At 46.5% G+C, this 14,682-nt stretch overlaps 1 protein-coding gene across 2 annotated transcripts in view; it reads right to left on the bottom strand.

Moving 5' to 3' along the window:
- Positions 1 to 3,064: 3,064 nt before the first annotated feature.
- The window catches only part of LOC119123399 (dedicator of cytokinesis protein 3-like), a 28,319-nt gene continuing 16,701 nt past the window's right edge, over positions 3,065 to 14,682 (bottom strand). Inside the window, exons 45-51 of one of the 2 annotated variants that reach the window (XM_037252460.1) lie at positions 14,535 to 14,651; positions 14,287 to 14,363; positions 13,582 to 13,645; positions 12,656 to 12,731; positions 12,476 to 12,595; positions 7,700 to 8,337; positions 3,065 to 3,592 (exon numbers count right to left, since the gene is read on the bottom strand). In XM_037252460.1, coding sequence (XP_037108355.1) covers positions 8,327 to 8,337; positions 12,476 to 12,595; positions 12,656 to 12,731; positions 13,582 to 13,645; positions 14,287 to 14,363; positions 14,535 to 14,651 — 465 coding nt within the window. In that variant the 3' untranslated portion in view covers positions 3,065 to 3,592; positions 7,700 to 8,326. Of the gene's footprint in view, positions 3,593 to 7,699; positions 8,338 to 12,475; positions 12,596 to 12,655; positions 12,732 to 13,581; positions 13,646 to 14,286; positions 14,364 to 14,534; positions 14,652 to 14,682 lie in introns of those variants that run through there. The other variant, XM_037252461.1, reaches the window with a different exon arrangement.

Here is a 14,682-nt window from a genome sequence, read left to right as displayed (position 1 = left end):
GAGAGATTGAGTTGAAAATGATATATGTATGTTGTGTGGAGAGCTTGGATAAATTCAGACCAATCTGATAGAAAGACTCCTTTTTGGAGACTGTGTGAGGTGCAAATGAGCAAGGATGAATGATTGCCTGAATGAAAGGAAAATACAGGTTGAATGGTTGAAGTTGTTGGAGACTACTATGGAAAATTAGTTGAGCAACTTTGAAGAAAGAGTGATTTTGAGTAAGTTAAATGCTAAGGAAAAAAAGTTGCTTTTGGATTGATAATTAACGAGAGACAAAAAACTGGAGAACCAGTAACACATGCAGAAGATGTGTGAACCGGGAAATTGAGAAGCGTTTTGGGAAGAAAGTCAAATTAAATGATGATAGAATCATATATAGTAAAGAACACATCCTCCCAAAAAGTTTGTCAAGGTGTGAGGCATGGGTGTTGCCAAGCCTCAGAAGGAGGGAGTAGGACAGATAGTGAAAGATAGTAATAATACATCACTTTACGACATATGGATTCTCTAATACATTTGGCGTTATACCATTAAGTTAAAATTTTCTCAAACTTTTCAAACTTTTGCTTGAAGCAATCGCAAGATGATTGAAAAGTGACTAAATAAGCTATGAAGAAGTGGTGTAGCTGTTGGAAGGGCACGCGCTTATGCGCTTCCCTGGCTAATCAACACTTGTTTGAATGAAAAGGAGGAGGGGGAATTGTCTGGGCTTCCTGAAAAACTGTGGACAAAGGGCCCATCTGATGTAGGACTTTTAACGTCCATTCCCCCAGTGCAGATCAAACCAAGATCAGAGTGGCGTCCAAGAGTTAAGCAATATCCTTTGAAACAGGAGGCAATAAATGGGATAGCCCCTGTCATAAATGGTCTTTGGTCAGGAGGAATCATTAGGAAGTGCTCAAACTCTTCTCGCAAACACTCCTATTTGCCCAGTTCAAAAGGGCAATAAAATTGACTCGTGAATGATACAACGTTTGCAAAAAGCAGACGAAGAACAGTCCTTGGCAGATAGCATGGTCAGAGCACTCAAACTGAAAGATGTGCCAAATGCAAATTTACTGCCGCCTGATCTTTCTTCCCCACAGGTCAACAACCGCTCCAAGCCAGGAGACTGAGACGACATAAAGGCCGTCAAAAAGGACAAACTCGGCCAGCCATGGTGGGAGGGACCATTCCAAGTCTTGCTGACTACCCCCACTGCACTGAACATTGCTGGAAAGCCCAGCTGGTTTCACCTCAGCCACTGGACGTAACAGAGAGTGCTTGACCCCATTTTCGGAGTGGGGGGAAGTCTGACTACAAAATCGTTTGATCGTTTAGGGTGGGGCGTCTCAATGTTGGTGAAGAATCCATAAGATCCCCACTCTAACTAGGCAATGGGAAATATCGGTGTCTCTGCCAACCTAGTAGCAACGGGGCTCCACATGCCAGGTAGATTCTCTGCTGCGTTGTGGTTGAAGTGTGCTATGGTCTATGGGCTCATCTAAATATGACAGAGGAAAAAGATGGTCACATGATGAGAACTTTGAGGACTGGTCATGGGACCCCAGGAACCCACACGAAACCAACACTTGGTACCGGTGTGTGACGTTCACTGTGAGATCCCACACACAGGAGGGATGCTATGTGTATTCCAAACTCCCCCCCCCTTCTTCCACGCAGGTTCACCTGGAAGCCAGAACAATGACTGTCACTGAAGCGAAATGCATGGCGTCTGTGGGAGGGGTTGGATTTTAACACCGTGCTGTCACAGTGAGTGATGCTACCCCTACCGCCCTGGACTCACAGAAAAGAACCTGTGATCGAACTCTTTTGGATTAATCCCAATGTGACTGTTGAAGGACGACAGATGCCACAAGTGGCCTAAACAAAAAGGCTACCTGGAATGGACTACACGTGTTTCATCCAAGAAAATGAAACCCACGAATGCATTAACGACTGCTCTCCAGGGGGAAACTGGATGGGAGCTTTGGATATCCCCGCTGAGTGCCAGGATGGGAGAGCCATTTCAAGGCGTAAGGGCTCTCCTACCAACATGGGTGCACCATCGGACGGGACCTGCTTCAATCAGAATGGCTCGTGGCTTTGTGGTAACAAGAGTTGTCCGATGCTGCCCGCCAACTGGACACGGGTGTATGCACCAGTGTGGGTGACCGACAACACCTACAGGATACAACATCATCAGCTAACGACAGCACACAACTCTTCTGGACGTCGACGCAGGGCTGTTGCAGCCTTTGGACCACATTACCCCGTCTGGGGTGCGAATGTCCCTGACAGCCAGAAAGTGTGGTCCGTCGGAGACAAAGTCGTTCATGCGCTTTTTCCTTGGATCGGAGTTGGAAAACAATCACTCTTCATCGAGACACTGAACTATCGTTTCCAATCTTTTCTGAATCTCTCTCGCAAGTCAATGATGGACAAAACAGAGAGATTCGGGCTATTGGCCTGATGGTCTTGCAAAACAGGATGGTTCTGGACTTGATGACTGCAGAGCAAGGTGGCGTGTGCCACATCGTTGGGACTTCCTGTTGCACATACATTCCAGGAGTTAATGACACATCAACGACGCCATGAACTCACTGAGGAATTCTCTGGAGCTAGACAGAGAGCTTTGTTGAAGCAAGGGAGTCCAACTCGTAAATTATGAGGCCCTTGGTCAGGCTGACCATCCAATTATTCCAACAAACTCCAAATCATTAAATCCATCGAACTCTTCGTCCTGTATGTCAATCTCTGTCCTCTGTGTTATAAACAACTCCTTAATCCGGAAGTCAGTGAATGGATTCAGACTCATCATCAGTGGCGGCTCCATGCGGTTTAAAGTGAAAATGACGTGAAGCGATCAACTATAATAGTAAGTAATGCGTTAATTATCAAGTAATAACGTGTTAATAATTTCATATATGTCGCTCCTGATTATAAATCGCACCCTCGGCCAAACTACGAAAAAAAACTGCGATTTATAGTCCGGAAAATACAGTATATCATGAATACACATACAAATTCATATAGGATAATTATAAATACACCAAATCATGTTGCTAATTGTTCAGGGGTCAATTTAATTCAACATGTCGCGGGTGATTTAAATGATAAAATATAACATGCAATTCAATTCAAATCATTGATGTAAACCTGAAATAACAAACATTTGGTTTCATTCATCATTTAGGGGATAAAACTGAAAATACTGAAAAACATAAAAAGCGTAGAAAGGGGAGGGTACAAAAAGAGGAGACTGCTGAAACTAATAATTCTGCTTTCAGCTCTCAAACTGACAGCAGCTCTCTCATTGCAGCCAGCCAGCTCTAGTTTTCAGTGTGCTTTACCTGAAGAAGACGCGAAAAGAAACTAAAAACATGATAAAAATAAATAAATACATAAATTGTAAATAGAAAATAAATTAAAAATGGAAACGTGGTGGTGCGCCATGGACGGAAGCGGCCATGACACCGTCAGGGGTTTTGGACAGTGAGGGTACCAGGAATGGGAGGTCCTTGCGCCGCCCCCCGCTCTTTCCAAAGTGGGTTTAAATACTCACAACCTAACCCTAATGTTTCACCCCAAACTTTATCCTAATCCCAACCTTTACCCTAACCCAGGGGTGGGCAAACTACGGCCCGCGGGCCACATCCGGCCCACGGGACCGTTTAATCCGGCCCGCCAACCCTGAATTAATTGTATTAAACTTTTTTTTTTTTGTCATTTTGCCTGCAATGACTGCGTTTCCCCAGTAGATGGGGAACCGCTCGCCTGCGCATTTACTACCGGAAGCCGTGTCAGAAAGCTCGGTGCACACTCACAAGTGCGTGTACGTACGTACTCAGTAGTACGGACATGGCGCACTCGCGCTCTATTTGTATCAGTCCCGAATTTAGAGCGTGGGCTGTGACGACAGCATTCTTGTAATTCGCTCGCTGAGCTTTCAGATACAGTTTTACGCTAAAGCCACCCACAAACCTTCCCCTGGAATCCTTCCATTAAAATGAGTGGCCCGAAGAAAAGAAGTGAGTGCCGAATGTTAAAAGAGTGGCCAATTTGACTCGACGTACGCGACGTGACGTTCAGCCACATCAACCCGTCACAGATCGAGGTAAACGGATCTCTCCTAAGAATTGCCACAACAAATTTTACTCCAGACTATGATGCACTAGCAAAAAAGGGAGACCAACAACACTGTTCCCACTGAAAATGAAGGGGAGGCTCTCAAGTTTGTTGTAAAAAAATGCATTTTGAATATGATTTGTACACATAGCAGGGATTGAAATTAGCGACCATTCTCATTTTCAAACAATGCAGGATGCTCAAGGACATTGATGCACCAACTGTTTGCGATCTATGGTATTTCCATTCTCAGGCAGCAACGCATAAGAATGGAAATACCATAGATCTGGTATTATCCCGAGGACTTGCAACCTCAAATATAGCAGTGCTGCCATACACTACTGTTTTGTCTGATCATTACTTAATAAAATTTGAAATTTTAGTTTCTTGTCAAAGACAAGAGAGCAATCGGAATTATAGGAGCCGTAATTTTAACTCCATGACTGCAACTGCGCTATCTGAGTTACTGTCGCCGGCAACTGCCATATTTCCCGCGTACACCGGCTCTGTTGATAACCTTACAAATGAATTCAATGCGACATTGTTAAATGCCATCGACTCTGTGGCGCCGTTATGTCTGAAAACTCGCCGTAGATTGCCTACTCCGTGGTTCACGGATGAAACGCGTACGCTTAAGCAATTATGTAGAAAGCATGAGCGCAGATGGCGTCTAACCAAACTTGAGGTTTTCCATCAGGCATGGCAGGACAGCCTCCTGAAATATAAAGATGCGCTTATCTTAGCAAAAACTCGGTATTTCTCGCAAGTTATTAATCTCAATAAAAACAATCCGAAACACCTATTTGATACAGTGGCAAAGCTGACTCTACGCCAGCCGACCCCCGATAATTCCTTCCACTCAGCTGACGAGTTCATTAAATTTTTTGCTCAAAAGGTTGAGTCCATTAGGGACGAGATCAAGAATACCATTCCAGTCGTGCGGTCGAGCCCGCCGTGTACCAACGCTGATGATCATGCAACAACCCTCTCAACTTTTAATAGCGTGTCCCTTGAAAGGCTTACACAAATGGTTAGTGCGGCTAAACAAACAACATGTTTGCTCGACCCTCTTCCAGCCAAACTACTTAAAGAATTATTTCATATTTTAGGACCGTCTGTCTTAAATATAATCAAGCTGTCTGTCTCCTCTGGGATAGTGCCAACAGCCTTCAAAACCGCTATCATTAAACCGTTGCTTAAGCGACCAAATCTTGACCCGGACTGTCTCAGTAATTATAGGCCAGTTTCAAACCTCCCATTTATAGCAAAACTTCTTGAAAAAGTAGTAGCACAGCAGCTTAATGATTACATGGTCGCCAATAATCGATATGACTCTTTTCAGTCTGGTTTTAGAGCTAATCATTCCACTGAGACAGCACTTGCTAAAGTGACTAACGATCTCCTCATAGCTATGGATTCAAACACTTCATCTGTACTGTTACTACTCGATCTTAGTGCTGCCTTCGACACTGTAGACTTTGATATTTTATTAGGGCGTCTTAAAAGTTGTGTTGGTATTTCAGGGTCAGCACTAGGCTGGTTCCATTCCTATCTATCAAATAGGACGCACCGAGTGGTCCATGGCAATGCGTCCTCTGAGCTCTATAATGTTACGTGTGGTGTCCCACAGGGATCGGTTCTCGGACCAATTTTATTTAATATTTATATGATCCCGCTTGGGGACATAATACGTAAATATAATATTAGTTTTCAATGCTACGCGGATGACACCCAATTATATATGCCATTATCGATGACAGATCCGCGTGATTGTTGTAATCTTGAGGCATGCCTTGCGGAGATCAAGCAATGGATGTCTCTCAACTTCCTTCGTCTTAACCCAGATAAAACTGAGATGTTGATAATTGGTCCAACTCGTTTTCAACACTTGTTCAAGGAAACCGCTATAACTATAGATAACCGTACTATCACTCAGAGCGATACTGTAACTAATCTCGGGGTAATGTTTGACCAAACTCTCTCCTTTCAAAAGCACATTAAGAATATAACCAGAATTGCGTTCTTTCACCTTCGTAATATTGCAAAGATTCGTCCGATCCTCTCGACCGGTGATGCGGAAACTATTATACATGCGTTCGTCACGTCGCGCCTGGACTACTGTAATGTACTATTCTCTGGTCTTCCTAAGTCCCGCATCAAAAGTCTACAGTTAGTACAAAATGCTGCTGCAAGGCTGCTCTCACGGACAAGAAAATTTGATCACATTACCCCAATATTAGCCAACTTACATTGGCTCCCGGTCCATTTAAGATGTGACTTCAAGGTTCTTCTATTAACCTATAAATCATTGCATGGCTTAGCGCCTTCGTATCTCGTCGACCTAGTTGTTCCTTATGCTCCGTCTCGTAACCTTCGTTCGCAAAACGCTACCCTTTTAGCGACACCGAGGGCCAAGAAAGTGTCTGCAGGGTCTAGAGCATTTTCTATCCGGGCTCCAGAGCTTTGGAATGCCCTCCCAATGGATATTAGGACTGCTACCTCAGTAGAAACATTTAAGACACGTTTAAAGACACATTTCTATGACATGGCCTTTAACTAACTTGGAGTGGCCGATTCGGCCGGAGTTTGTTTTGTTTTCTCTCCCCCCCCCCCTCCCCGGCCGGGGAGGTGGTTAGGTGGCACCCAAGCTGACAGCGGCTATCTGGATTCTTGTGGGCTAATTCAGGTTGGGGGAACTGCAGCTCAACCTCCACAGCCAGGATAGCAGAGGGCTCCTCTGGCAGCCCTTCGCTCTGACTTGGACATCTACTTTTGATTTTCATATTATGTATTATTTGTGCCCTCTCTGCATCCATTACAACCTGGTGATCCTGAAAGGGGGATCCTTCCATCTGTGGTCCCTTCTCAAGGTTTCTCATTTTCCCCGGGCAGGGGTTTTGAGTTTTTCCTTGCCCTTTTGGGAGCTTAAGATCAGGGGATGCTTTGAGAATAATTGTCAATTTTTGTCTATGTGAAGCCCTTTGCGACTGCTTGTGATTTAGGGCTATACAAATAAACTTGACTTGACTTGACTTGACTAATCTTAAACTGTAAAGTTCTTAAGGCTTACTTTAAGGAAGTGTTTCCCGTTTCCTCACCTCTGTTACCAGGTGTTTGTGAGTTAAAACTCTGCTCTGATGTTCAGATACCCCTCACCGTGTTGCCGTTTTGATTACTTTATTTGGATGTATGCTTTCACCGATTCTTCAAGATGATATATTTGGTCAGAATGTTTGCTGTTTGATGTGATCTCATAAGATAAACATTTTTCATTAATCTGACCTGCAGGCACTGAAGTGATGGAGACTGTTATTCATAATAATAGTGACGTATTTTATGAGAATCACTGATAGCAGTTTTTTAGTGATTTTTTTTTTTTTAATGCTGTTAATAAATGCATTTGTTTTCAAAAAACTTGTTTGGAATATCCATGCTTTACTACCTACTAAAGGCCAAAATCTTTTATGCAATGACCTTTACAGGTCGCTTATATTACTTCACACAAACACTACGTCCATCTGCTCCTGGTTCGGCCCTCCGGTCCAAATTTAGAACCCAGTTCGGCCCGCGAGTCAAAATGTTTGCCCACCCCTGCCCTAACCCCAACCCTACCCCACCCCACCCCACCCAAATCGTCAACCTAATCCCAATTGTAATTCTTCCTCCTCCCTCCCATCCTCCTTATTTTGTCCTGATTAAAACCTACGCCCTAAAATGAAAATCCCCCAAAACATTCCTTCCTCCTCTATCTTTCTTAGTTTTGATTAATGTTTTGTTATTGTTTGATATATGGAGAGGATCTCTAGATGTGGTTGACACATTTAAAATTGAGAAAATATATATTTTTCAAGGAAGAACCCGCCCTTTTTTAACAAAAAAAAAAGTAACCCTAACCTCACCTAGCCAGTGGCCGAATTCTCCTTTATTTAACCCTCCCCCGCTTGTTTTTTAAGGTGGAGATCTACACCCTAATTTTAAAACCTTAGGGAGGGGTGTACTTGAGGAGGCAGCCAAACACAGGGAGAGCTCTGCAATCATACAAACATGGAAGTCTAAGCCATAAACATCATCGTCGCAAGACAGCCGCCCTGAGATGATGTTGCTTCATTCCGCGGCACATTCTTTTGGTGCTGGGGGTGGTGCTGCGCTGCTGCTGCTCCTGCTACTGCCTGACAGGGTCGTGCCATCCAGGATGGACGTTGGACTGATGGGCAAGTCAAGGAAACACTGCAGGCGAGATGGAAAACAGCGTTCATGGCCACTTTAATCACAAAGAGTCTATTGCTGTAAAGGTGGGGATGCTATAAAATGTCCAATAAAATGTAGCAGTAAATGGGAAGGTGAGATACATCTCAAATGCTGTAGGCTGTAGGGATCAGAATCAACACCCTTTGACATTTCCTATTTTTGCGTCCATAAGCTGGTTTACATACAACTAGCTGTATGGCTTCAAGACGGTGGCACTAACAAAAAGAGAAGGAGGCGCAGCTGCAGGTGGCAGAGATGAAAATGTTGCCATTCTCTTTGGGAGCAACCAGGACAGACGGGATTAGGAATGAATCTATCAGAAGGACAACTCGGGTGGGACGGTTGGGAGCCAAAGTCAGAGGCGGGATTGAGGTGGTTTGGACATGTGCTGAGCAGAGACCGGGGGCTACATAGGGAGGAGGGTGGAGGAGAAGAGGGAGGCCAAAGAGGAAGTTTATGGGCATGGTAAGGGAGGGCTGTGTCAGAGGAAGAGACAGAGGTGAGTTGGAAAACATTGATCTGCTTGACGACCCCTAACGGGCGCAGCCCAAAGAAGAAGAAGCAGCAGCTTGTTTATGTGCCGTTTCACTCACGTTCAATGCATCCCAGAAGGGATGAGGAGGAGGGGTTGGTGGGAGAAATGGGAAGGAGAGTAACTTTGCTCGGGAGCACACAGCGAGAGCAGGAGGAGGTCACCTAATCGGTGAGCGCGACGGAGAGGCAAGAGGCTGCAATGAGAAGACTATAGGTTGGGGGTGTTCGTCTGTGACTTGATCCAACTACACTGCTCAAAAAAATTAAAGGAACAGTTTTTTATCAGGGTATGGCATGATTTCAATTAGACTTTTCTGATAAGGTTTTGGTCAGGTACGCGGCAGAGGGGGTTGTGAATCAGTTTCAGCTGCATTGGTGTTGATGGAATTAACAACAGGTGCACTAGAGGGGCAACAACGAGATGGTCCCCAAAACAGGACTGGTTTTGCAGGTGGAGGCCATTTCAAGTTCCTCCCTCTTGATCTTATTTAACTGGTTTTCCACAAGTGTTGGCTTTAGCTAGAGTCATTATCACGACTGGGAGCATGAGGCGATTTCTTAACCCTACTGAAGTTGAGCAGATTGTCCAACTCCTCCAGGATAGCACATCCATGCGTGCTGTTGCAAGAAGATTTGATGTGTCTCCCAGTACAATCTCCAGAGCATGGAGGAGATTCCAGGAGGCAGGCAGTTACTCTAGGAGAGCTGGACAGGGCCGTAGACAGTTCTCATCCCATCAGCAGGACCGATATCTGCTGCTTTGTGCAAGGAGAAACAGGTTGAGCACCGCCCGAGCCCTACAGAATGACCTCCAGCAGGCTACTGGTGTGAATGTCTCTGTCCAAACAGTCAGAAACAGACTTCACGAGGGTGGCCTCAGGGCACAACGTCCTGTAGTACAGTGATTCCAAACCTTTTTCGCGCCACGGACCGGTTACGTGTCAGAAATATTTTCGCGGACCGGCCTTTATATAAATAAATAATAGATTTATATAACTAAATAATACATTTATATAAATAAATAATACATTTATAATAAATATATGAATACGATGAAATAAAATGATACGACTGGCATAAAGGTTGTCTCCTCCCCCACCGTCTGTTGTCTTCCGGGTTAGAGCACGCTGGCGTCAAACTTGTTGACTGCCGCTTCTGTCCCGGACCGTGTCCGTTACTTGTTTTTCATTTTCCTGTTTTCAGTGCACCTGTCTCTTCTTTTATTTTTCTCGTGTTGTCCTCCATCCACTTCGCATTCCCGCAGCTCCGCTCTCACCTATCTGTTTCCTCTCCCTCGGACTACCAGCTACGTTAGCCAGCTAGCCAACAGCCAACTGGCCAAAACCACCACCGGACCCTCCTGCCTCCCGACTCTGAGCCTGTGGCCGCCTGCTGTGGACTCTACGGCAGCTCTGGCCTGGCTCTCTGGCCTTCCGTCCGGCGTTCTCGGGCGACGGGCTCCACTCCCTGCGGGCTCCACTCCCTGCGGGCTCCACTCCCTGCGGGCTCGCCAACCGTGGCTCTGCTGTGTGCCGCCGTGGTGCGTTGGGGCCTGCCGTTCGAGCGGGTGCAGTCGAGGTCGACCGGCATCACCATCTGGTCCATCTGGTCCAACATCTGGACCGGCACTTCCCCGATGGCTCACCCATCTCCTCTTTTTGGACTACCAACCCCCCGTCACCCCCACCTCCCGTACTGCCAACTTCAACAACCTCCGCTTGCGCCCCTCCTGCTCCTCCATCCATCTCCTTTGCACTGCTGACCGATGTCCTGTTATTAACTATATCCTATTGTCTCACCCCCCCCCATACGTACCCCCCCCTTTTTTTTTTGTTATCTGTAAAGCGTCTTTGGGTTATTGAAAAGCGCTATATAAATTGAATGAATTATTATTATTATTATTATAAAAACAAGTATAAACGACATTAAAATAAAACTCACCATTACATTGAATTAGTGGGAGCACTGAGCTTGTTTCTCAGAAACGAGCCGGTCCCATCTAGGCGTAATCGGAGACAATGACACCCGAAGTGGTTAAGGTTTGTCTTTTAATGCAGGATGCTTGGTGTCCATGTGCCGAAGCAGTTTTGAGGGCTTCATTGCCTCGTTAGCTAGCCTGTCGCCACATATTATGCAGAGTGGGCTTGGCGCGTCATAGTCTTTTAAATGCAGCTTTCCTTTTCTTAGAAGTCGTAGCCTCTTCTTCTTCCGTCTCCTCATTGGGCTTTTTTCCCTTTCCGAAGAAGCTTTCCAAACATCTCTGTTTCTTGCTAATTTTTGCTTGCTTCGCGGGCTCAACTGAGGTGACATGTCACGTGACCGAGACGAGCGTCTTGACCTGAACCGACGGATGTAATTGGGAGAGAATCGCCAATTCTTTTTATATTTTTCAAAATAAATACTTACTCATTTTTGCTAGCTTTGCGGGCTCGACTGGGGAAACATGTCACGTGACCGGGACGAGCGTCTTGACCTGAATTAATTGATCCTCGATTAAAAAATTTTTTTTTTTTTTTCCGTGTGGCTTGGCGGCCCGGTACAAAGTGACCCACGGACCGGTACCGGTCCGCGGCCCGGTGGTTGGGGACCACTGCTGTAGTATACCCTGTGCACACTGCTCAGCACCGTGGAGCTCGATTGGCATTTGCCATAGAACACCAGAATTGGCAAGTCCGCCACTGGCGCCCTGTGCTTTTCACAGATGAGAGCGGGTATACCCTGAGCACCTGTGATAGACGTGAAAGGGTCTGGAGAAGCCAAGGAGAGCACTATACTGCCTGCAACATCAGTCAGCATGACCGGTTCGGTGGTGGGTCAGTGATGGTCTGGGGAGGCATTTCCATGGAGAGACGAACAGACCTCTACAGGCTAGAGAACGGCAGTCTGACTGCCATTAGGTATCGGGATGAAATCCTTGCACCCATGGTCAGACCCTACGCTGGTGCAGTAGGTCCTGGGTTCCTCCTGATCCACAACAATGCCCAGCCTCATGTGGCAAGAGTATGCAGACAGTATATGGAGGATGAAGGAATTGACACAATTGAATGGCCCTCACGATCACCTGATCTAGACCCGATAGAACACCTCTGGGACATAATGTTTCAGTCAATCAGACGCCGCCAGGTTGCTCCTCAGACTTTACAGGAGCTCACTGATGCCCTTAGACAGATCTGGGAGGACATCCCACAAGATCCGTCGTCTCATTAGGAGCATGCCACAACGTTGTCAAGCATGCATACAAGCACGTGGGGGCCACACAAGATATTGAAAAAAATTTTGAGTTGCAGAAATTGAATTTGGGCAAAATGGACGAGCCTGCCACATAATTTTTTCACTTTGATTTTTGGGGTGTCTATATACTGAGCCCTCTGTAGGCTGCAAACTTTTATTTCCATCGAAAGATGTGGCATCTTTTTGTTCCTGAGACATTAAACTGTCCATATCAGTGTAGATATCCAACAGTTTTGTTGTCACCATTGAAATCTGATGTATTTTCAAAGTGTTCCTTTCATTTTTTTGAGCAGTGTATTTTGCCAACTGCTCGACCAACTCAAAGGAAAGGGGCATTTGCACGCAGCCGTACCGTGCGCTGGCGTATTCCGTGGGGGAACGGGAGGTGCGGCGCCAACGTGGGCAGACAGAACAGGGATGACTTTTCTGGTCACGCTGTCCAAACTCCAACTGCTAGCCACCGCGGTCACAACTGCCAAAGCAAGGCCAGTTTAGGAGGGTTTGTTAAATGTGAATCCGAAGACTTACCGACCTTTGTCAGAGGAGGACAGGTAGGGGTCGCTGCAGGGTTTCCAAGCCGGACTCATCAGCTGATGGAGGAACACTCTCTGGAAGAAGAAAGGAGCGAAATTTTAAGTGGAAGGCTGAGGGCCTTTTCAGACTCCAGCATGCGAGCAAACAGCATGTCCCCTTGGTCGTTTCTATTCTGCGTGCGTGCGTGCTAACCTGTCCGTCCTCACTCAAGTTTCGGTACATGATGCTGTTGGGGTGCTCTCGCTGCTGCGGAAAAAACATCATCGTTTCGTCTGTGCTCTTTTCTGACACGGACGAAGGCGGGGAGGCGAGTGAGGTTGCTAGGTGCTTTTCAGGCATGCGCGGTCATTACCTACGCGCGTTGGCAGAACCGAGCTGACAGCGTGAAAGGGAGCAGGGTGGGTGCAGCTAAGGTTGACGCAGGAGCGGCTTGCCTGCAGTCCAACATTTGACATGTCAACATTCTGCTGGTAGCGATGGACCTGCTCTGCTTGGCTTGCAGTTAGGTTCAATGTTTGACTCGACTTGGATTTGAAGAAAATACATCATTGTATGACTTGATAAAAATGTTTTTGTGTTGTTGATCGAACTTAGGCCCAGCCTCCGTCCTATTTCAAAGAATGAGAAAGGCAGAATCCAAAGACTGCGGTGAACGCAAGCTATACAGTAGTACGGTCGAGCCACCCAGCGGAGCCCAACATCCACGGGCAAAAGGTTTCCTTGCCGGAGGTGCTAACCCGATGGTGGAGGCAATTTTAGCAGCTGGCGAGCGGTTGCCTTTCAAATCTGTGTTTGGGCACTGTAAACGTGTTTACTACGTTAGGTAGAAAAATAATAGTGTCTGCTTGATTTCCTACGGCTGGTAGCAGAGCAATGAGACACAATTTGCTCAGACTCGCGCTTCTCCCGATTCGCTTGCCTCACCTGAATGCCGTAGAGGTCTTGGCCGTCGGCCAGAATGGGCACATTTCCAACATTTGCCGCCTCACTGGAGATGTGGTGTGAGAGAAGAAGCCAAGTGGGGAGATGACAAAGGCCCAGACGACGTCAACCGCAGTGGGAGGGAACGGAGAGAAACGGAAGGAAGCAAACAAAATGCCAGATGAATGCACTTGGCACGATCTGAGGCGGCGAGAAAGGTAGACAGGGAACGGGGACGCCGAGACTCCACTCGAGTGGGACTGAAGGAAAAAGGGAAAAGACAAGTTGACACACTGCACCGCTCTTTGCTCCTTCAAGCAAAAGACACAAGACGAGATAAGGGCTGGGTCGCGTGCCATCAGCTGCAATTGAGACAATTAACTTTGATATAGGCATGTGAGATGCTTTTGGCAAGTTTCAGCAGTAAAAAGTTGCCAACTTCATTTTTTTCAATTTTCATTTTTCATGTTTGAAAATACATTTTACCACTTGCTGTCCACTGACAATGACGTCCAGCGTAATAAGCTTGTCAATGTTAGGAGAGCAGTGACTGGTTGTTACCCGACTCCCAAGTGCCCGGAATGCCATTTCCGGTCCATGGCAAGTGCAAAAAGGCTCGTTTCAAATGCAGAATGGACTTTTCAAATTTATTCGAGACAAATCTATTCACTGCCGCACCGATTTCCTTTCAAGACAAAGGACGCTGACCTGTGTCGGTGCACCACGAAGCCCTCGGGACCCGCAATTCCTCCAGCAGCGTTGGCTTGGCTTGCAGCGCACGCCGCCTGCAACACGGGCACAATGGCAACCTCAATCAACGGTGGCAAATCACCCGCTCAAAACGTTTGTCAGGCAACAATTCTTCAGCGTCCCAGCCCAGAGCACGCATGGCGACATTTGCAGCAAAGGTCAACGGGGTTGCATCAAAGAGGATTTTTGCTGTCCTGAGTTCTTACCCGGCAGAGGCTGCTCCTGATCACCTGGAACCGATCCATCAGCTTCTTGTGCAGCGGCCGCATTTCGGGATGCACCAGTCTGCCGTGCACGGCCAGGCCAGTTCCCAGCACCTCAAGCTGGAAGGAAGCTTTTGACATCATCCGGTTG

This window comes from Syngnathus acus, chromosome 5 (assembly GCF_901709675.1).
Source record: "Syngnathus acus chromosome 5, fSynAcu1.2, whole genome shotgun sequence".
NCBI classification, from domain to species: domain Eukaryota; kingdom Metazoa; phylum Chordata; class Actinopteri; order Syngnathiformes; family Syngnathidae; genus Syngnathus; species Syngnathus acus.
The sequence above is the reverse complement of the archived record's forward strand: the minus strand, read 5'-3'. Positions and strand labels throughout refer to the sequence as shown.